This window comes from Phyllostomus hastatus, unplaced genomic scaffold (assembly GCF_019186645.2).
Source record: "Phyllostomus hastatus isolate PE091 unplaced genomic scaffold, TTU_PhHast_1.1 phas_contig_113, whole genome shotgun sequence".
NCBI lineage: Eukaryota > Metazoa > Chordata > Mammalia > Chiroptera > Phyllostomidae > Phyllostomus > Phyllostomus hastatus.
Genome location: NW_025333530.1, coordinates 14,285,987 through 14,300,927, shown reverse-complemented (window position 1 = coordinate 14,300,927; position 14,941 = coordinate 14,285,987). Strand labels below are relative to the sequence as shown.

The following is a 14,941-nucleotide window of genomic DNA, read 5'->3' as shown; positions in this document are numbered from 1 at the left end:
CTTCTCCTACTCAGGTGGGTGTTTTAGGAACCCATTTGTATCAGTGTACAGCTGCTATTGTGACAGACTATGTTTGGCTTCAGTGAACTCAGTCTTTTTTGAAGACTCTTTCAAACTCTTTGTCCACACTGTGCTGAATGTTCAGCAGTTTTTGACCAAAAATGGTATGACCTCCATGTCCCATCCTCCCTATTCACCCAATTTCACCTGAGCGACTATTTTTTGTTTTCTCAGATGAAAAAATTCATCAAGGGGAAACATTTTACCAATGTGAAAGAGATGAAAGAAAAAAAGGTAGAAGCACTAAAAGGCATCAAAATTGATGAGTTCAAAAACTGTTTTGAGCAGGGGCAAAAAAAATCTTGATAGTTGTATTGCATCAAATGGAGAGTACTTTGAAGGTGACTGAAGTTTAAACATGTAATAATAGATACACACTTTTTTATAAATAAATTCTGTTTTTTGGGTCCCCCCTTGTATGTGTATTTTCTTACAATTAAAAATAATTTTAAAATATGGACAAATCAGCTTTGGATTTATTTAAAAATTTCACAAATTATCATTATATTGGAGGCCCTATAGTCAGCTGTTTATAACATGAATTCTGGAGTCAGAATGCTGATGTTCAGTTTCACAGTATGTAACTTTAGGAAAGGTATTTAAAACCCCTTGTGTCTTAGTTTTCTTATCCTTAAAGTGGGGATAAGAACAATACTTAGCTCACAGGTTTGTGTGGGTATTAAATGAATCAGTATACAATGAAACACTTGAAATAGTGTCTGGTATTCTGCAGTTTTAATAATTATTATGATTATTTGATAATTCTAACATCTGAAGTCCTGGGGATTCTAAATTTGCTGTTTTGGTGATTCCTATTCATGGTGGTTTTTTCTTTTTAGAAAAACTTGGCAGATCTTTGATTATGAACTCATATTTGGAGAGTCTTTGGGAATCCCAAGTCTCTAAATTTGAAATATTTTCCTTCCTCATTACATTTGACACCTGTGACCACATTTGTTTCCTCCAGTTGTCTCTATTTCACTTGGGAGTCCTAGGTTCAGCTTCCCTCCCTACAGTGGATCTGGGTTTAGTTCTGTTCTCAGCCTTCATATTGGGTTACCCTAGGGTAACCCAAAACTTTAATTAGCTGTTGCTCCCAGATCTCCACCTTAGTTTCAGCTCATGATTCTAATGGATTTATTTATTTATTTATTTGTTTTTGAGGATTTCTATTATGTCTTAAATGAACCTAGTAAGGCATTAACAAGTATATTTTATCTAAGATCTGAGTCAATTATAGCAAGAAGGTCCTCAGAATACTGGGGCATTGCCCTGACTGGTGTGGATCAGTGGGTTGGGCATCCTCTTGCAAATCCTATTGCCGATTTGATTCCCAGTCAGGGCACATGCTTGGGCTGTAGGCCAGGTCCCTGGTTGAGAGCGTATGAGGGGCAACAAATCAAAATTTCTCTCACACATTGATACACATTGATGTTTTTGTCCCTTTCTCTCTCCCCCTCCTTTCCCCTCTCTCTAAAAAACAAAAACAAAAGCAACCCCTCCCCAAACTGGAGCCTCCATACAGTGGCCAGAGAAGTCCACTGGGGCTTACTTTTCTGAGTGCAGAAGCTCATATTCCCAGAACCAATTTTGGGGACCACTTCATACCTAGCTGGTGACAAATAACCTTTTTAAAAAAATTAATGATAAAAACCACACCCAGGGCTCACTAGATACATAGAAGTTAGGCCTTAGAGGTGCATGATATTTTTCCAGCCACTTGGGGAGCCATAATTTAATGTCACCCTTGAATGCCTAAATCATCTCCCTCCCAAACCATAGGTTATCTCTGGCCCATGGCTGACACCACAGGCAGTAGGAAGGGAGGAGGGCAATGGGAGATGGCCTGAGTGGGAAAGAGACTTGTTCACTGTGGCTTCCCCAGTCTGCAGCTCGCTATTGCTCCCATTCAGCAGCCCTGGTCTCTCTGTCTCCTTTTCTCCAATCCTCTACTCTGAGAATTAATTGTTTCCCCAAGGCCTGTCCCTACCCAGGCCAAAGAAGAAAGATTGTGGTTCAATAGTCCTAGCTCAGTTCTTATTTAGCAACCCAGTCAAACTATGGCAAAGACTTGACATACCTGTTTAATAAAAGCAGCCATATAGGTAACAATAACAAAAACAGTAAATACGGGTAGCTGTGCCAACAGCAGGACAGTGCATTTTACATCACAACTGGTTTCTTGCCCAGGTAGATGTGGGGATGGGTGGAGAAAGAGAAAGCTGGCTCAGACCCTTTCCTCCCTGCATTCCAGCTTTTGGTGATCTGGGCTCTCACCAGAAAGTCTACTTCTATTTAGTGGAGTGGGGATGTTCCTTCTGAGCTCAGCAATGCCTTCTGAGACTGGCTCAGAGACTGGCCTGTTCAGTGAGCTGTGTCTCCCTCCTTGGGATATTGGGAGCACTGGGGGTTGGCTGTACTGGAGCTCCTAACTTCGTCTTGAGTGTGTGTGGGCTATGGGGTCTCTTATAGGAATGGAGGCCCTTTGTTGCACCTAGAAATGCTGAGGCTGTGGGTGGAGAGGTGTGCCCAAAGAGGCTCTTGCTCTGTGTCTGGCTTCTGGGGGATCCCCAGGTGGGCAGGACAGGGAGGAAGCAGTTTCGAGCACTGTGGAGGAGCAGCAGCATCATGATTCAGACTAGAATAAGAGATCAATGAAGAGAGTCATGCTTTGAAAATGGACAAAACAACAATGTGTGCACAATTGATTTTCCTTTCCTGAATCTCTTTGCTCCTCTCTCTACCCTGTAGGGAAGTCTCATAAGCCTTTCTACTCCCCTTCTCATCAGAATCTGTTCTCTGGAAAGTATCAGATAGTATCATTCTGCCAGAAAATTGACAATGATAAGGTTGGGTATGCATTTAATGGGAATTTCTGATCTAAGGAATTTCAGTTCTTAGTGGTGGAAGGCCAGGCTGTTACTTACTGGTAGGGAAAATTCTTTGGGATATAAAAGGTCTCAGAGCCATTTAAATTAAACCCAAGGATGACTGGGTGTCCTAAGAGTAGAGGAGGGAAGGGAGGGCACAATAGATAGGACAAACATGCTTACCTTCCGGACACTGTAGACCCAGTTGAGATAGGCTGTGACTTTGGTGTATACTCCTGGGGTGCTTGGGCCCCCGCAGCCATGGCCCCAGCTCACGATGCCCACAACTTGCCACAGGTCAGAGTGATACATCAGGGGCCCACCGCTGTCACCCTGTGAGAGGGCAGAGGAGGGGCTGCTGGGTAGAGCAGGTGGCATAAGGTAGAGGGGTGGGCTTCTCCTTTCTCCCCTCCCTGCACTGGCCCATCTCTGTCTGCTGGCCTGCCTCGCTTGACCTGCTCAGACTGTTCCTGAAGCCTAGAACGTCCTTCTCTTTTGGGGTAGAAGAGTTCTGTTGGAGGTCAAGTAAGTTGTGGGTGTACCCATAGCCCCTCTCTTGGAGATCCACAACTCATACCAGCAGACTGAAGGCTCTAAGGGGCCTTGTAACAGGGAAGCCTGGTTATCCCAAATTTCCCAAATTTATTTAACCACCTATGGAGTGCCTATTTCATGCCAGGCAGTGTTCTAGATAATTGGGTTCAATCAATGAAAAGAACAAAGATCTCTGCCTTCAGGAAGCTTAGAATTCAATGGAGGGGGAGAGAGAGAAAGAAAGAAAGGGAGAGAGGGGATAAATAATCATACAAGACACACAAAAAATATCAGATATGAAAAGCTCACTTATTTGGGTGTCTGTCTTTCCAGCACCTATAACCCTTGAGGCCTCTTCCCTCAAAACTCAATAACATGGTGGCCAAACTGCTGTTTATGTGCCCCTATCCCCGACTATGAGCTCCCTGAGGGAAGGCACTGTCTTCAAGCCCAGCACTTACCTGGCATTCAAGACACAACTAAGAGATGCCTCCTGAGTGAAAGAACTGAATGACTGAGAATGCAGGTGGGAGTAGGTTCAAGGGTTTAAAGAGGATATCTCAGAAGATCGTCTGGGGTGGGGCAAGAGGACCTAGCACCAGGACTCATCCAGCATGAGATAAGTTTTCTCTAGTGTGGTTTAGTAGCTTAAAGACAGTTATAGAGAAAATGACCTGGAATTCTTGTCTTCAAGAGACTTATTCCTCTAGATGATGGAAGGGAGGGTAGGTGGGGAAGGTAACCTCACCTTAGTATGTGAAGTACATATATACACTTAAAATCTTTCTGCATGTGTCCATCCATCTATCTCCCTATGTTTAGCTGATAAAATTCTTCTTTCCATGTTTCTCTCCTTTCCTCCCTTCATTAGACATTGAGAACCAAACATATGGTACTCAACAGGACTTTGTGTGAGGCATTCAGCTTTTGGATTTTTTGTCTCTCTAGGATCTACATCCTTATCCATAGGATTCCCTCATGACCCTTAGAGGACTCACCTGGCAGGTGTCCACACCACCCTCCAGGACACCAGCACACAGCATCTCCTTGGTAACTTCCCCCTGGTATGCATCCTCTGCATTGCACTGAGTCCTGTCAATGACCTGGACTGATGCCTGCAGCAGTATGTCAGACATCTTCCCTGGGAGGTTGAAAACATACTCACATTCTCACCCTTGCCCTCTCCCCAAGTCCAGGATAATACTGTGGGTTATCAGGCACCTTGGTGTTTGGATCTCCAGGATGGGATTTTCCTGATGGATGATCCTCCTTCCCATTACCTCTGATTGCTGCTTTCTCTGCCCTGTGATCCTGAGCCTAGGACTTACCTCCACCCGGCTCTGTAAAGCCCCATCCGATGACCCAAAGTGGGGTGGCTGGAGTGAGCTCCTCATCAGAGAAGGGCAGGCAGATGGGTCTGACTGTGCCTGCCAGGAGCAGAGGAGACCCAATGTTCAGCAAGCCTGGTGGTTAAGCATTTTGTAACACAGTTTCCACAGGATGTTAATAGAAGTGATAGGAGAAAAAGGGTTCTGTGGTCAAATATGTTTAGAAAATGTGGGTTAAACACAATAAAATTAATTATTTAAAAAATTAAAAATTCTTTAATATACTAAAGTGCTCCAAGAAAGAGAGCTGAAGTATAAAAATGTTTCCGAAATTTATTTGAGAATAGAACCTTCTTTTCCCCAAGAAGCAACATTTGGAAATGCCGATCTAAATATAGTATAAGGATGAGCCATCTAACAGAGATGTTCTAAGATTTTATGGGCTGCCTTAACAGTAGTGAGTTCCCTAACTCTGAAGGAGAGTGAATGGGTAGAATGAACACTTGGCAGGATACTGTACAGGTTCTTGGCATTGGTTGGCGGAGGATAGATTAGATGAATTCACAGCTCCAAGACTGGATGAATTTATGATCCTCACTTAAGATGCTCTACATGGAGAGAACAGCAGACCATAGAAGCTCTGGTAGGGAATGGGGTGGGATGTCAACTAACAGCTGGAGGAGGCCTCATGGCATTACTGGTGTAAGTCTGGTATATTTGCTGGAAACAAATGGGCAACTGAGGTCTTGAGAGGAGAAGTGATGAGCTCAAGGCCACTTAATGAGCTAGTGGCAGAGTGGGGACATAACCTAACCTAAGGGGCTCTGTTCCCAAGTGCCACCTCTTACCTGAGAATGTGAGTGGGTACTGCAGCTTCACAAGAGCAATGTCTTTCTCTTTGGGGTATGTGATATTGAGCTCAGTGACAAAGATCTTGGCCACAGGCAGGGATGGGAAGTTGCCCATTTTGTCTGAGCCAACTCTCACCTTCCAGTTGGACACATCAAGATGCTTCCTGGGGGCAGAGACAGTGGGGTTAGGGCTTGAGCCAAGCATGAGTAGGCCTTGCTGAAGGCTAGGTCCCCAGGGCCCTGGGGATTGTAGTGCTAGAGGTTCCTGCCTTAGGAGGTAATGATGGTGAAGGCAAGGTGGTGGAGAAGGGACAGTTAGAGGAATCACCCACTATAGATCAAATTCTAAAAGGGGACTTGATCTTTTTTTCTCCAGTGGAACCTACTCAAGAAAACTTCTAACTGGAGGTCTGGGGAATGGGCCATTCCCACTGCCTGAGCTCTGGGGTCTTGGCATTGTCATCTGCAATGCTGTGCATTATTGTTGGCACTCATGTAGTACTTGCAGTGGTACTGTGGCCACTTATCTTATGTACTTGTCTTCCTTCCTTCTGACACTAGATGGTTTTCCAGGAAAGGTTTATAGCTTTTGTCAGATTCTCAAAAACATTTAAGAACCACCGGCCTAGACCGTGAGTTTCTCTAAGGCGGCAATGGTCCCTAATACTATAATGCTTGGTCCCTAGTAGGGACTCACCAGATATTACAGGAATGAATGAATAAAAGTAAAGAAGTCCTGGAACTGGTCCTTCCAGGGGTAGGGGTAGGCATCTCTGCTGGGCTGGAAGGAAATCTATACTTTTTTCCCTTAAGTTTCTGGACATAGTGAGGGAGTGGTAGTGACTCTAGATCCTAGAAACACTTCCTGGAAGACTAGCAAAGAGGGAGAGAGTTCTCAGGTAGATGGGAAAAGCTTTTGTGGAGTGAATGATATGAGATGGACTGAGGACACTGGGTTTCTAATGGTTTCTAACTTGGAAGAGGTCAAACTTGGTGATCACCATCCTCTGCTCAGAGCCCCAGTGAGGGGGATATTATGTCTAGCATCTTATTGGGGTGGCCACAATCTAGGACATAGCTTTTAAGGGCAGAGTAAAGGGCAGTGAGGGCCACAGAACACAAGTCGGGAGACAGAGAGCCAGGCACTCAGGCTCCTCCATGGCTTCTTTATTTTTATTTTCAAGATTTAATTTATTTATTTTTAGAGAGAAGGGAAGGGAGGGAGAGAGAGGGAGAGAAACATCAGTCAGCTGTCTCTTGCATGTACCCCAACTGGGAACCTAACTAGCAACTTAGGCATGTGCCTTGACCATGAATTGAACTAGTAATATTTTGCTTTGTGAAATGATGCCCAACCCACTGAGTCATATCAGTCAGGGCTCCTCCATGGCTTTGGCTCCTATAAGGCCTCCTTGCAGAGTGGTCCTTACCTGAAGCAGTGGGCTGCTGTGAGAATCCAGTGTGAGTCCAGGATGCTCCCTCCACAAATGTGTTGTCTGTTGTACTGGATACTAACCTGCCAAGGCCAAGAATCCACCGAGGCCTTCTCCCCACCGACCACCCGAGGGGCCTTCAGGCTCTTCCCACAGGCTGGACTCAGCAGGAAGGAGGGAGAAAGCAGGAGTCAGGCTCTCGAGAGATGGGGCTGCCTCTCCTTAGAGCCCAAAGTCTATCCTGAGCAGGCTGTTAGGAACAGGAGCTGGTGGTGAAGGGGATCAAGCCAAATTTGAATGATTCATGGGAGATATTGAGTGTCCTAGACCACAGGATTTCCTCCAATCTCCCTCTTTTCTTTTCAGGTTTGGATGTGCTTAGGAGTTTATATTGTGAACATGGGTGCGTCCATTGTGCTGAGAATTTATGACCTTCAAACTAAACTGATGCAGAATTATGAAAGTCCCACCCAGGTAGAGTGTCCCCAGGCCACTCCCACTGAGTAACAGTAAACAGATACCCACAGGCTGCTTTGGGAGCCAGAAGTAGGAAGAAAGTTTCAAAAACTGGTTCTTTCCATCCTAAAATCACCTTTCTCCAAGTCTCTTTCCCCTTTCTGAGTGAATCTCCCAATTTGACATCCTATTTTCTTTCATATCTCACTGTCCTGGCTTTCATATTTGACCCTGGAAATCTTAAAAAAAAAAACACTTCCAATTCCATCTCCCTGCCCTGTTTTCAGCCTCTTCAATCTTCTGGCAGTCACTGCCCCATAGCTTTTAAAGGGGAAAGGCTACCAACTTTTCTGAGCCTATGCTAGCCAGGGACTTTACCAACACCACTGAATTCCAAACAATGCTTTCTACATGTTACCTCACTCACTCAATCAGAGCGCTTCGGCATCTCTCTTTGTTTGTAGGGTAGAGTTTAACTTCCTGGCAGCCTCCTGCTCTCCTTATGTAAAGTTTCCATTTAGCCAAATCAATATGCTTGTAGCTTCCTACATAGTAATTCTGTTTTTGTTCAAGGAAGCCCCTATCTATGAGATACTATCTCCTCTCTGTTTATCTAAGTCATTGATTCATTCAGCAAATTTGTACTGATAGCCTACTATTTCTCAGGGATATTAAGAAGGGAGTGATGGACAAGACAGAAAGACAGACATGGTCCCTCCCCTCCTGAAGCCTATTGTTCACTCTTCGATACTTAGCTTGAGCACTACCTCCTGGCCACTCAGTCCCTGGGGAGTTCCCTCTCTTTGACTTTCCATAGACTGCTCTGGGTGTTGGCCAGCCTTTCATTATTGTCATGCTTCTGTCTTGTCTTCTCAGTGAGACCTAAGGCTCCTCAAGGGAGTATCTGTGACTTAAGCTTTTTTGTAACTTCAGTGCTATTCAGCTCAGCACATCAGATAATATGACTGTTAATTCACTAATTTGTTACCATGTGTTAGCCCCCACACAGTAGCTATTGTGGGGGGTGGTCACATGATAATGACTAAGTCTTAATGTCCAAAAAGGAAGTACATATACTGCTGAACTTCAAAGGCAGTAATGATGGCCTTACTTTCTGTCTAGTTTCCAGCCATCCTTCTGGGCTCTGCTCATTCTTCTCCAAAGAGACTGGTAAAATGAGCTGGGCCACAATGCCTGTTTTCTTTTCTGATCTCTTCTGTTAGGGCTGGAAGTGGGGGGCTCCTGGGATCCTCTTGGGCAGTTGGACTAAATGGTTTCTTGGAAAAATTAATCTCAGAGAGGTCAAGTGAATTACTCAAGGTCACCCTGGAAGCCTATAGGACTGGTGCTCAGGTCTCCTGAACCATTGTGCAGCTCTCTCTTTAGCATGTCAGTTGTGACTTCTACTCAATTTGGTACTTTCCACATGTGGCCTTGTGCCTCTTTCTTTGCTTAATTATTAACTCCTGAGGATAGTGGCCACTTCTTTTACTTTTCTGCTTCCAACCAGCACCTGAGAGTGTTAGACACAAGCTCAGTGACTCTTTGCTAAATGGAATGTGGATAATCTAATCTTAGATAACTGAGCTGATTGTGACAAAGGAAGTTATATGGGCCCTGAGCAGGAATGAGAAGTGTAGGGGCCTCGTCCTACCCTGTCCAGTTTTCTTACTCTCTCTCCACTCAGATTGTGGGGCTATGTGTTGTTGGTAGGAGGAAGTTTCTTAATGTCAATCACTTGAAGGAGCATTGACCTACAAGTCCAAGGCCCAAAGAAGTAATGTTGGGACAAAAACAGAATGAAACTTGAAGTCTGAGAGATTTAGGAATGAGAGTGAAGGTCTTTTGTCATGCTCACTGCTGGCCCCGGACCCAAACCCTCCGAGATGGGACGTACTCACCAAGGCACTGCAGGGAAACCAGGGAGCCTGAGAGACAGGATCTAGAAGGGCGACACAGGGCCCTGAGTTTTCTGCTCCTCTCTTGGCTGGGAGGCAGGAACTCAGGTCTTTTGGCAGTACTGAGTCAAATCCCCTCCCAATCTGGGAAGTATGGAATCTGCATAGGGGGTCTGTATAGAAACTACATTGCCACTCAGTTTAATTTGATTTAATTTGCTTGGATTCAACACCTTCCAGTGAGGAGCATCTACACTGTGCTAGGTCCTGCCTGAGTCAGAACCCAAGTTGGGCTCTCGGCAGCCTGAGATGGAAGAGAGCAGAGCCTGGAGCAGTGTCTGCTGCTCTGCTGGCTTGCCACAGAGAAGAATGGGATTTCAATGAATTTTAGGCAAATGATCATTCTGTTCCTATCCCTGTCCTTTTCAAGATTTACTCTTTGATAAAAAAGCAGCACTCAGTAACATCCCTGAATGTTAAGAAGCCAGAATCTTCTCTGAGCTTGTTTGCTGCAGGGGACAGTTTTCATTTAGATGCTGTGCTCTAATTCACTGTAGTGAAGCATAGGAAGAGACCATTGACAAAGGCCTGCAGTCTCTGCTCTGGAGAGTTGGGAGTGTGGAGAGGTCTTATAGTGGCATGGGTGAGTGGCAGGGAAGGACTAAGTAGCCTTTGGATTATTCCCTGTTGGTCTTAATAGAGAACATAAGGCAGCAGAAAAATAAATGGTTTTGCTCTTCAACTGGTGGAAAGGCCACCAAGGTGGCTTTTGTGCTGGAGAGCTGTTCATTGTATTCAAAAAAGAGTCAATGCTGGAAATCTCTCACAAATGTGATTCTCCACTCTTGGTATCTAACAATTTGCCTGGCCAGGAGTTCTGCCTGTCATCTGGTTTACATGCCCCTGCTGTGTCTGTTCAGGGTGGGCTGGCTGCAGCTCTAAGGGCATCTCCATGTGTGAGCCTTCTGTTCACCAGAGGATGTCCTCTCACTTACCCACTTGAATTTTGCACCTGAAGGTCCTGGCTGTTTGCTGTGATTTCAACAACATGTAGATCTTGGACTGGACCAATCTTTACAGCTCTGAAGGTGGGTTTGCCACTCATGTCAGGAGAGAGAGAGAGAGATGTGAGTTAGGGCAAAAGTTTAGAACAAGATAGTGGGACTAGCCCACATTCAGGAGAGAGGGTGGCAGAGGATGTCTGGTGGGGCATGGCAGGGAGGTGGAGGTGGTCTTGGACAGTGAGGGTGGTGCCTGCTTTGCTATATGATTAGATATTCCCTTGGCACCCCAGGATTCAACTTTAGGCACAATGCTGTCGTAGCCTTGTGTTCTTGGGTGGGCAGGCTTAATCCAGAACACAAAACTTTGAAGAAACATTAGGGACACACTTTCCTAACTCCCAGCTCTGTCCCTATTTCAAGTGTTGCAGCAGTTTCCTCTGTTTCACAGCAAGGGGAACAAGGAGGCCTATGTACCCAGGAAGAACCCAGGTTAGCTCCCCCTACCTTGGAGGGAACTGGAATGTGGATATTTGGTTCTCTGAGGCATGAAGTCTGAATTTTGTAGTACAGGTACATTTACAGTCCACTTGGAAGTAGAACAGGACAAGATCAGTCTTCACATGAGTCCAAACAAACATTTCTCTCACTTGGACCTCTCATTTTTTCTTTCTGCTAATCCATGTTTATCTCCTTTCAAACCTTGGGTTTAAGTGTTCCTCCTCCAGGAAGACTTTCCTGATTAATCCCATCTTTCCAGTTGTTCCTGTACTCTTTTCCATCTGTTGCATCCTTCCCTATCCAGTCCACTAGTACGAGCTCTGAATGCAGGGCTCAGGCCAACCCATGGCACTGGCTGAATGATAATTCTCACATTTGCAGCTAGGAATCTGGCACTACTTGATGGCACTACATTTGGGAGGACTAGAGCCTAGCAGTACTCAGTTTTGTGTTAAGAGCCCTCAAGACCGGGGTGCTTGTCTTGGCTCTGACACTAGCCTGACAGGTTAAACCCCTTCTCTGGGTCTCTTTAAGCCTCACTTTCCCCCTCTGTAAAATTATGGGTGGACCAGATGATCGCCAGAGTCCCTCCCACTTCTAACCGACTAGAATTTTGTGGTGCTGGGACAAGGAGGACCCCCAATGCAGTTGGAAGAAGAAAAGTAGAGAAATCTGAGACCCAGGGGGTACAGTGATAGAAATGGACAGTCCCAGACAAGTTAACTAATGTTCACTGATTATATCCTGATGACTACTTCTGACCAGATTTGATTTTGTAGGTGCTCCATAGCCAGGTGGTTTGGAGCTCCAAGATAACAGAGATTACAGGAGCCTATTACCTTAACAACTCTGAGGGACACCCTATTTTCATAATCAAGCCACAGCCTGCTTGCTGGGTACAGCTGATTCTGCAGTTGGCTGGACTGTAGCATGGAGGAAGGGTGGCTGCAGGAGAAGGGGAGAATAGCAGGGGCAGGGCAAGCCTTCCCAGCTGTCCTCGAAAATGAAGGTGGTGGGGTATCCTCTCCAGAGGGTGTTGGGTGTTTCACCCCATGAAGGGTAGAGAGCAGTAGAAGCCTGTTCACCAGAGAGCAGAGGGCAAACAGGTCTGATGGATCAGTAATGACTGCCTGGAGCATTTACTGAAGAGAACCTTGAGGCTGCTTTAGGGATGGATGGCAGAGTTCTGAGATTGATTGATGGTGTCTGCCTAGCATTTATCATTTCTGCCTAGTCTCTGAGTGCAGTTTCTTAGATTCATGAAGCTTGGGGCCTGCCAAAGAGAGATTGTCCCACTGTGCATCTGAATACATGGAATTTTTCCCATCCTTTCCAGTTAGGCTCAACTGTTCCTCCTCCTCTTTTTATACATGAAATCTTGCAGGAAGAGAAAATGACCCAATGTAGTAACAAATGCTTCTAGAACTCCTGATGCCCACGAATTACAGGTCTTGGGCACAAATTCCAGCCCTTTCCCTCCCAGCTACTACCCAAAGAAATTATTTATTTTCTCCAAACTTATTTCTAAAATAGATAATGACTTTTTTTATTTTTGGCAAGATCAATGAATATAAATATATAATGCTAATTACCCTTATTGTAATTATATTCTTCTTTATCATTGAAGATCTGGAACTGCTTTTGAATTTGCTGAGAGCTGGGATTACAGATGGAACCCCAAGGAAATCAGGTTTGTTTAAACCAAATTTTCATCAATAAGACTTTTGTCTTCTGGGGCAGGAATGCATCGTGTAAAGATAAGAGGGAACAGGGAGGAAAGGAAGGAGAGGACTGCAAAGGGGCGGAACTCATGTGTGTGTGTAAGGGAGGGGTGGTGCACACATTCTCTCACTGGCACTGTATATTTACCCTATGGAGGTGACTTTACTTTCCCAGGTAACTCTTGAGTAAACCAAGGTTTTAGAGATTTAACTTCATGTTGCTTGTAAGTAAAAGTGCTGGGATTAAAGCAATTTTGACTGGCTCCCACACCTATATTTTTAGGAAAGAAGGAGACAAGGAAGAAGGAAATGGGAAAGAAGGGCAAAAGAGGAAGGAATACTGTGAAGGAGAGAGGTCCTAGGGGTGAGGTAACATCTGGGCTGGTTACCTGTCAAAGCCCATCTGCCCACAGGCTCTCTGGGCCAGAGCTTCTGTGAAGTTGTTGAAACAGACAGAAGCCCAGTTCCTTGTGGCTGGGTCCAGCACCTGAAGGGTGGATCTGTCTCTGGAGAGGCGGACTGGAAGGGGAGGAAGCTGGGTCAGCTTCAGGGGCCCGTCTGGCCCATTTCCCTCAGAATTCCTCATGAGACCAGTCAAGCTCCCCATACTCAGAACTGGAGAGCATCACAGAACACTGACCTTTTCAACCTCAAGGGAAGCTCCTTCATTTGGCTTTGCTTGAGCCTTGTATTGACAGAAGCTAGGGTGATCAAATGTCTTGGGGTCAACCTTCATTTTGACCTGTTGCTCTGGCATAATTATTAATAGTTCCTCCTTTTGTTCTCATGGCCCCTACACACGGTACACACAGCTTTCAAGGCCCAGGGAAACTTCTCAATGAGGATCCTTCCCCTTTTCTATGTCAGGGTAGATGGGAGAGGTTGAGTGAGAAGTACCTGTAGGCATCTGATTTTTTTAAAAAAGCAAATATGCAAGAAGTCACTCAGTGCTTCTCCTCAGAATCTCCCATCACCCATAGCCTAGGCTGTCCTTTTTTTTTTTTCAGAGCCCAGGTGCTAGATGGATCAAGTGGGGCTAGCCCAATCCAAGAAAGATCATGGGTTTTTATGTTTAAACATCTCATATTTCTTTGAAGGACCTAGCTCAGTCTTGTTACATAGCATGTTACAATAAATACTTACCTAATGAATAGAAAGAATTAGTGGTCTTCCTGTATTTTCTGGTCTTCTTGACATAACAGATAGGAGGGAACTTCTCAAGTTCATCTAATCCACATTTCTGCCTCAGTTTTACCCAGGTACAGCAGAAATGGGGCAGACTCAGTTATAGTTTCCAATTTCCTTTGGTCCACATTTGTTCACCAGATATTTACTGACAGTTTGCTATACACTAAGTACTGGGATCTAGTAGACCAGATAATGATTTTATTGTCAAGAACCTTACATTAGGGATGGAAACTGACAGTCAGGTGGAAGGTGTTATGCAGTAGAACAATGAAACCTGAGCTGACTTCCCTCTGAGCCCACTTACCTGGTTCCTCAGCCCCTGGACTTACCTGCCACTGGAGGCCCATTGTCAGGAAAGTTCTTGACGCAGTACTGCTCGTCTTCTCCTGAGGCACAGTCCTGATGGCCATCACACACCTGTTTCCTGGGGATGAAGTGGAGGGGCTGCCCACAGAGGAAGTAGTACTTATCCAGGATCACCTTGACTGGAAGGCAAGGACAGGGAGGAGCATAGAAGACTGAGGATCATGTCCAGGGGCAGAAAAGGCTGTGTGTTTCCTGAAGATACACTGTGCTTGGAGACAGGTAGATACTGGTTCTGGGCCCAGTTCTGCCATGTAGTGGCTGGTATACTTGGTCCTGATCCTCAATTTTTTTATCCATAAACTTGAGATAATTAAATCTGTCTCATTCCTAAAGGTAGCTGAGGAATTAAGACAGATGTGTGTGGGAGCCCTTTGGTAACAGCCCCCTGCCCCAGCCTCTGATTGCCAGGTGCTGGCATAATGCCTTTGATAATGGAGGAAACACATTGGGTGTGGAGTCTGAAGACTGAGTGCTGCTGACTTTGCCACCTACTGTGTGACTTTAGACCAATCCCTTACTCTTTCTGGGGCTCAGTTTCCTCATCTGTACAGTGAGATGATAACACCACCTCACAGGGTTACTAAGAACATTTGGTGAGCTGGTGGTTGTGAAAGTGGATCATAACTATCCAGTGCAGTTCTAGGATTCTTTCCTGGTAAGAAGTGCTCTTCCTGCCTCCCTGAACTCTCCCTGGCCTGAAGCCATAAGCCTGATGAACAGTACCCCCACCCCCG

General features: G+C 45.3%; 1 protein-coding gene across 4 annotated transcripts in view; it reads right to left on the bottom strand.

The window, feature by feature from the left end:
- Positions 1 to 2,136: 2,136 nt before the first annotated feature.
- The window catches only part of TMPRSS4 (transmembrane serine protease 4), a 34,613-nt gene continuing 21,808 nt past the window's right edge, over positions 2,137 to 14,941 (bottom strand). For all 4 annotated transcript variants that reach the window (XM_045838957.1, XM_045838964.1, XM_045838950.1 and 1 more), the window contains 10 exons: positions 14,171 to 14,326; positions 13,043 to 13,172; positions 10,426 to 10,530; positions 9,434 to 9,474; positions 7,074 to 7,233; positions 5,641 to 5,807; positions 4,793 to 4,891; positions 4,463 to 4,605; positions 3,114 to 3,263; positions 2,137 to 2,698 (listed from right to left, as the gene is read on the bottom strand). In XM_045838957.1, the coding sequence (XP_045694913.1) occupies positions 2,687 to 2,698; positions 3,114 to 3,263; positions 4,463 to 4,605; positions 4,793 to 4,891; positions 5,641 to 5,807; positions 7,074 to 7,233; positions 9,434 to 9,474; positions 10,426 to 10,530; positions 13,043 to 13,172; positions 14,171 to 14,326 (1,163 nt within the window). In that variant the 3' untranslated portion in view covers positions 2,137 to 2,686. The remainder of the gene's footprint in view (positions 2,699 to 3,113; positions 3,264 to 4,462; positions 4,606 to 4,792; positions 4,892 to 5,640; positions 5,808 to 7,073; positions 7,234 to 9,433; positions 9,475 to 10,425; positions 10,531 to 13,042; positions 13,173 to 14,170; positions 14,327 to 14,941) is intronic.